General features: G+C 43.4%; 1 protein-coding gene across 1 annotated transcript; it reads right to left on the bottom strand.

The window, feature by feature from the left end:
* Positions 1-502: 502 nt before the first annotated feature.
* On the bottom strand, positions 503-5,859 carry si:ch211-171h4.3 (serine/threonine-protein kinase SBK1). Its single transcript, XM_062530169.1, has 4 exons — positions 5,554-5,859; positions 3,420-3,564; positions 2,942-3,144; positions 503-2,440 (listed from the first exon to the last, which is right to left on the bottom strand). Exons 1-4 carry the CDS (start codon positions 5,557-5,559, stop codon positions 1,637-1,639), a joined length of 1,158 nt encoding a protein of 385 aa, XP_062386153.1. The 5' UTR covers positions 5,560-5,859; the 3' UTR covers positions 503-1,636.
* Between the last annotated feature and the right edge of the window lie 1,996 nt (positions 5,860-7,855).

The following is a 7,855-nucleotide window of genomic DNA, read 5'->3' as shown; positions in this document are numbered from 1 at the left end:
TCTATGCCTGTGCATATGTGTGTGTGTGAACTTGTTTGTGTGTGTGTGTTGATAGGCAATCTATGTAGGTTAGAGTGTGTATCTATGCATGTGTGTGTGTGTATGTGTTTGTGTGTGCGAGCTTGCGTGCATGTGTGATAGAGAGAGACAGGTTGTGGGTGATGATGAGTTGCACTAAGTAGTAAAGTCAGGGAGGTCTATTTATAAATGTGTTTGAGGCTGCATGGAGAACATGATGAAAGGGTCTGTAAGTGTGTGTGTGTGTGTGAGAGAGAGCGCGCGCGCGTGTGTGTGTGTGTGTGTGTGTGTATGTGCGCAGAGAGAGAGAGAGAGAAAATGCTGAGCTGTGTCTTGCTGTCCTTCTCAATGAGGGTAAAACAACCCCCGTCTTAAAAAAACACTGAAATAGTGAAAACAAGTTGCATAAGTTCAGTCTGCTCTGCTGTCCTCGAAAAAACAGCTGTGGGTCATCTGATGCTGCAATGATTCCAGAGCAAAAAAATAGCTGAGGTGATTTATTAGAGACCTTTGCATGAATATATACAACACATGGGCTACATCATAGATATATATGTATGTACAACAGACACAACAGCATCATCAAGTAAATAATGACTTATAATAATTAAGTACAGTTTTCTAAGAACTATCCAGTTAGCAAACAAAAAAACAGGAATATATCAGGAATATCCTTCTGTTAAATTATGGTGTGTCAATGACAGTAAAAACTGACGTTGTGAATCAATTACAACAATAAAATGTTGCAATGTAAAGACTGGTTCCCATAAGAAATGAATGTAATATGTACTGTAAGTCCTCAGTCAGCACCATGTAAAGAAACTGCCTTTGGGCTGGATCATGAGACCCTGTATTACTGTGCTATATGCTACATAGTAAATTTATTTTATTTTATGATGTAAAACTAAACTACCAAACATTATTATTATTATTATTATTACACATTTCAAACGTATTACAGGTGTACACAATAACAAATATAGAATTTGGTCTAGTGCAAATTGCATTGTAAAGATTCAAAAATAGCTTCTATCTTCTGCAGTAGTCTGACTAATATGCAACATAATTATCGTAAAGTTTCCTATTTCCGCCCACGCCCTATTTTCTCCCTTTTATGTATATGTGTCATTTGATATTCACAAACCAAGATGGCGGATTCCTAAAGAAACACAAGCACCCACCCCATAAGGATATCTCATTGATCACTGTACCAAAAATGACATTGTACAGTGACTTGAAGAGCTGTAAACAGTGTTGTAAGGCTGTGTGCACAAAACCGCTTGGAGCTCCAGTGGAATTTTGATTTTGTGTCGAGAATTCTCGGTCTAACCATCGATGTGCTGAGTGAGTGGATAGAATTGAGGCACCCACCAGCCCAGCACCAAACTCCGAGCACGCTAAACAAAATCGGATATTTTAGGCAGTAAAAGCTCCCGTTAAGAACCAAGCCAAATTTTGTTCAATACACACTTATGGCTACTGAAAAATGTAAGGTTCTTCAATCAAATTATTTTGAAATTAAAAAAAAAAACATGTTTGTTTTCTGTTTTTTGGTGCGAAAGGGGTGGAAATTGGTAGTTTTATGGTAAGTGCCTAAGCTAGTTGTGTCCTTCGTTCTTTATCTGTCTCTGCTCTCGGCTCTCTCAGTCTCTTTCCCCGTGTCCATGATCTCTCTCTGCTTGCGGTTGGCCGCTGCCTCCTCCCTCTGTCTCCTGTCCCCGTCCCTCAGCCACGTCCTCCCCAGGAAGCCCTCCACCTCCTGGGCGCTCCCTCGCCGTGCTGGCTGGGGATCGAGCAGCAGCAGAAAAAGTGAGCAGGCCAGCGACGTGAAACGCGTGAACTGTGGCGCGACGTTGTTGTTGTCGTTCTTGTTGTTGTTGTTGTTGTTGCCATCGCTGTTGTTTTGTCCATCGTCGCAGTCGTCGTTCGTGTCGTTCACTTCTCTCGGGTGCTCGTTAGCCCGCTCCGCCCACTCCTTGAACCTCACGTAGCCCAGGTTGTCGGAGGACGTCTCGCCCCAGGGCGTCATGCCGGTGAGCAGGGCGTAGATGAGCATGCCCAGAGCCCAGGTGTCTGTGCTGGCCTCCACCATCGCCATGACGTGCTTCTTCTTCTTCACCTCCACGGGGTTTCCGTTCTCGTCCAAAGGGGCGTCAGCATCGCTCGGCAGCGGGTCGGTGTCACGGGCGATCTCGGCCTCGGGCGTGCAGTACGGCGAGCTGTACCAGACGCAGGGCGCCTTCACCCCTTGGGCCTTCGCCATGCCAAAGTCGCCCAGCTTGACCCAGCGGCACTCTCGGTCACACAAGAAGATGTTTTCAGGCTTGAGGTCGCGGTGGACGAAGCCGAGGCGGTGGAGGTGGGCGAGGGCGCCGCTGATCTGCGACGTCACCCGCTGAGCGCAGTCCTCGTCTACACCCTCCTGTGAAAAGGTGCGCACACAGTTAACCTTTGCAGTCATACCTACAAGCATACCTACCAACCACCTGATTGGCTGCCATTGCGTTTTTTTTTTTATTCCATTCAATCCCATCAAATCAATGAAATGTCCAAATAGCTTCATACAGTCAGCTGTCAATGTGTAGATGCCAAAAGCATAATTAACCTGTTCTGTCCATACATAGTGAGACTTGGCCTTTACTATTCATACCTGTACACACAGGTGCTAACTGTCATTTTTCAGGTTAACAAACGGGTACAATCATCCTTCACACTTGTAACATGCACTAAAACAACACCTAAACCATGTCCCAGTCCCGTATGAAAACTCACACATCACACATCACACATCCCACAATCCCCAGCTGACTCTATGGCAGTTCTCATGTTTCCAAAACATATCTGGAGGTATTTCTGCTGGCATAAACAGACAAGCTATTAGCGAATGCCCCGCTGGGGTATGTCTAAAACAACAACTACTCACATCGGGCACGATAACATCAAACAGGTCGCCATAGAGACTGGGTTGCTGAGCGAAGACGTAGTGTGTCGGTGTGGAGAAGGCGATCCCCAGCGCAGAGGTCAGCGATGGATGGGAGCAGAAGGCCAGCGAGAGGTTGTACTCTCTCAGGAAGGAGAGGAGACCCGTCGACTCCCGAGGGAAAAACTTCAGTGCCATGGGAGTTCCTTCATCCACCAAGGAAAAGACAGAAATCATTTGCATTACGAAGAGCAGAAGATGAGCGCTGATGAATTTCAGTTAATCAAAGACCTGTTCCATTCACTAAGTTAGCAACTTTGTTGGTTGCAATGCAATTTGTCAAATTGTATCCTTGTATCCTTGTCATTTCCCATTGCTAACCAACTAAGTTGCTAACAGGTTAGCAGCTATGGTTTTGGGAAACGCATCCCTGGTTGGTGGAAGGTGGGTATAAGGATGATCTTGATGATTCTTCTCTTACCCCTTTTCTTGTGGACCGCCAGTTTGACTTGGCCATATGAACCTTCACCCAGGAGCTTGATGATCTTGAAGTGCTCTGTGGTCTCAAGAGACACTAGAGACTGGGCAGTGAGGTGACAAAGCTCGTCCAAACACCTGCTGGCAGTCTGAAGAAGAGGAAAGAAGACGGAAGAAGATAGATGAAGGAAGAAGAAAGAAGAATGCCAGAGAAAGTGAGGTAAAGGAGAAGAAAGACAAAGATGACAGACACAAGAAAAGAAAGAGTTGTCAGTCAGTCCAGTGTCAGGTGCATCCACTTAGCGTTTAACTACTGTTCCTCTGAAGTAGATACGGCTGTCGGAGTGACACTATTAGCCATTTTATTTGACAGCCAACAGTAACCAAGTGATTCATTACACTACCCTGCTGCACGTTGTCTGCAAGTGGAACATCAATGGGAGTGAGGGGAACCCAGACAGATACCCTGGTGATGGACATATGAGCTCTCGGCGCCCCTCTGGACTAATCCCTCTCAGACTTACTAAAACTGGACTGGATTTGGGATGCGGGAGGCCGTGCTCCCCCTATGGAGTTATGTAACTCTCGCTCTGTCTGGCCGCTGACTTCAGAGGCCTCTACATTACCCAGTGACCATTCCACTGAGGCTGCCTGTCTGTCAGTAGGCAGGAGGAATATCTGCAGGGAGAATCCAGTGATGAAAATTGTTGGCCATTTGCCAATCCTTGATGTCTACCAATATCAATTAGGCATTTATATTTTTAAAACATTATATTTACGTTGGGCTTTACCCGTTTGACAGGGATTCAAGCACTTTTGCAAATTTGGTAGTCTTTTTTTTATATATAGATGGTGCTTGCTTGCACGTCTGCAGTTGTATCTAAATTACAATTTAGTAGCTCTGTAGTTCCTCAATGCTTCCCATTTTCATTTGTGTGTTGTCTTTTCACCCTGACCTGTGCTGATGGTGCAGGTCCGCCTGCGTGCCCCTGCTGGGAGCTTGGAATGAGCTGTATATGAGCTAGAGGGCAACTAGTGATGAGTGCTAACGCTATGTAGAATGCTGTTACGGCACACGGAGGACAGACAGAGACTCTGTTGCATAAGTGGTTTGTCTCCCACCTGTTTGGTGATGACAGAAAAATAGTGGACAGACGGGTTCGATTCTGGACGGCATCTACTGTATGTGTGTCATGTGTTGACTCTGAAAGCCATCTTTCCATGGTCTGGTGAAATGTTTGAAATATATAAAAGAATTAATAAATACTCGGGAGGAGTGACGTGCAGCACTGCCACAACATGAATGGCATATTGATTTGAAGTTGTTGTTTTTTTGGGGGGGGTTTTCAAAGAAAATATAGATAAAATACAGCTTAGTTAAAGAATTTCACTTAAAGAAGTGAAATATATGGTATGTTATCTATTATATTATATTATATCAATGCATTGTATATTATGCATTGCATTGTCATTTGTTATGATATTATCACATTATACAACGTTATGTTAGTATTAATGTTTTATGATACTATAAATGAAAAAGCCATTGCATTTTTATAACTGACAAATGGCTCTGCAGTGACAGAGTTTATTAGTAACTTTGAAATAGTAGTTTGTATCCTATTTTTATGCTTGTCAACAGTTTCTTACCAAGTCAAATTCTGTGCATTTTCTTGTGGGGGAAAAAAAAGCCAATAAACAATTCTGCCTCTGATTTTGTAGGGAAATTATGCTAACTTCTAAAGCAAGTAGCCTACATATTATTACAGGTCCGTCATTAATACTGACTTTGCATTTAGCTCTACTGCTAAAGCCTCTAAATGACAACATATAGAGTTAACAAGTACATTATATACAAGTACACTAACACTGAACTAGTGCTAATTCGTAATAGTATGAGTAAGCTTTAGTAACCAGTGACATGCATGTCTGATGACAATAGTACATGATGATTCATTCTTTGTTGATAAAAACAAACCATTACTTTTCAACTGTTTTTCTTGTATTTTAGGTCCCTGGTGTTTAACATCTAGATATTAAATGCAAAATAACTAAACACTTGTCTCAGGTTTTAGGTAGCCTGCCCCCTCACACAGAACATACTTCTCCCAATTCCTGGAATTAAATTAGACACTCACAGTCATGTTTTCTTAGAGGCTGATTTTTTTTCTCTTGTGATCTTGAAATGTTCACTCTTCTGGCCAGTTCCTATTTGCATCCATAAGTCGGCGAGTTGCCCCCCTCAATGCTCTCTGTTCTCCACCTGAATCTGCTGCAGGTGAAACGGAATGGGGCTCTGCAGGGTGCTGCTATTGCCTGTCTTCAGCGTCTGATTGATGTCTGCTGTGCTCTTAGAAGCTGCTGGTCTGTTGCTCCACCGTAGGAAATTTGTCAAATCTGCATCTGCCAGTCTTGTCAAATGCCTTTAGTAATGACATTATTTCTCTTCCTCCTCCCTCTTTTCACTCCCTCATTCCCTCCCTCCCTCCCTCCCTTCGAATTCTCCACTGAGTTTGTCCCTAAGTGTACCCCCTCTTCGGCTAGCCCAGCCTTGCCCTCCCTCTGCGGCGAAGTTAGAGTATGTTAGTGTCAATGCTTTTGAGGTACAGATGATCCATTACTTAAGCCTGCCTGCATCAACACCCCTCATTCAACTCTGTCCACCATTGCTCATTCTTTCTTTTACCCCCCCCCCCCCCCAACCCCCCACACACACACACACACACACACACACACACCTTCTCCCGTTCTGAAGGCAATCTATGGCACTTTAAGTGTTTAAGAGCTGCAGTTCTCTGTATCAGATGTCTATGCCAGCCTGGGACAGACAATGATCCATGCTTCTTTGGTACTCTATGCTCTCAACTCTTAGCCCACTACACTCTCACTACATACCAAATGTACTTATTCATCCAAATCCCTCTTAGTAGTCTACACACTCTCTCTCCCTCTCTCTCTCACTCTCTCTATCTCTCTCACTCTCTCTCTCTTTCTCTCTCTTTTTCTCTCTCACTCTCTCAGCTTGATGAGTAGAACAGCTGAAAAAGACTCGCGCTCTTGCAGTGTCACTGCCAAGTTAGCTTCCTCCTCGGTGCCAACTATTCACCCTGAATGCAGAGACACTTGCTCGCACATGCACACACACACACACACACACACACACACACACACACACACACACAAACACAAACACTCTGACACACAAGCTACACAAATACACACACACACAAGCTACACAAACACACAGTATGCACAGACATGCAATACATAGTTAGGAAAACACACTTGCATGCACACACACGTACACACTATTACAGTGCATATAGAAACACACAAGTACACGCACCACACAAGTCACACAAGGCTTGTTTAACCTTCATCATGGCCTCACTGACAACGCAACCAGCCCATATGTTTTCACTGATCCATTCACTCTATTTCTCCCGCTTAGGTTTTTGCAATCCCTCCCCCTCCTCCCCTCCTATCCAGTGTTGTAGTGGAGGCTAAACGCAAGTAAACAGAGTTTATGCACCCCTGACATTTCAGAAATAGAGTGTATCCACCTGTCAAAAATAGTTTATTCACAAATTGCAACTTTTAACATTCAGTATTATCCAAATGCACAATATGTACACTCATCAACACTCTAGGAATCATTTAATCCACTGGTATTGTTATAAACATTGGAAAATAACCTTCACCATCATCAAGCATGTTCTGAATCTGAAAAAAATCTGATAGCGCATGGCAGAGTCCACTGTACCATGATCACAGAATTGCTAGTTTGGTTTTAACCACCTCCTATTTTATCACTGCACTCCTGCTCCTCTCCCCTCCTCTCTGTCTCCCCATTGATAACGTCATGGCAGCGCAGAGGCGACAGCTCTCTAATTGATCAACTTCACATCACTCTGCTTCCACGCTGCTATAATGAGAAGGCATCGAGACGCCCACTACCTGTTTGAGGAAGGCAAAGAGGCATGAAACCGTTTTAGCCGTATTGACGCCTGTTGATCAAACGGAAAACTCTTATTTTTAGTCTGCGGGGCCAGGACATCGAATGTGACAAGTGATTGTAAAACCGCACACCAAACACTCATGTGTGAGACTTCCGATAGTTCAAGTGTATTCAGACGTCTCACAGTTCTTACGTAGACTGATCTGAGTTATTTAAGTCATTCATGGAGGCGTCTTTACCACAAAATAGTTGACAAGGGAGCATCAGTTTAGGCAGCAATTGGCTGATATTAGATTCTTGGATTCTTGACGAATCATAATTCAATACGTTTTCACAAAAACTTGATATTTTATTTTTTTAATAAAAAAAGACATACCACATACATCACAACAATAGAAAAAATACATTTTAAGACATTTTTTTTTAACCAGCCTTTTATAGAATATTTTATATTATATAATACAGCATAAATATAACACAAC

The sequence above is a fragment of the Sardina pilchardus genome, chromosome 24 (genome assembly GCF_963854185.1).
Source record: "Sardina pilchardus chromosome 24, fSarPil1.1, whole genome shotgun sequence".
NCBI lineage: Eukaryota > Metazoa > Chordata > Actinopteri > Clupeiformes > Clupeidae > Sardina > Sardina pilchardus.
Note: the sequence above shows the minus strand (reverse complement) of the source record. Positions and strands in the feature narration are given on the sequence as shown.

Bases quoted from the DNA above. Each gene is read 5' to 3' on its own strand.
- si:ch211-171h4.3 (XM_062530169.1), bottom strand. The intron at 3,145-3,419 runs GTAAGAGAAGAA...TGGTGGATGAAG, and splicing joins GGCGGTCCACAAGAAAAGGG to GAACTCCCATGGCACTGAAG. The intron at 2,441-2,941 runs GTGAGTAGTTGT...ACCTTTTCACAG, and splicing joins TTGATGTTATCGTGCCCGAT to GAGGGTGTAGACGAGGACTG.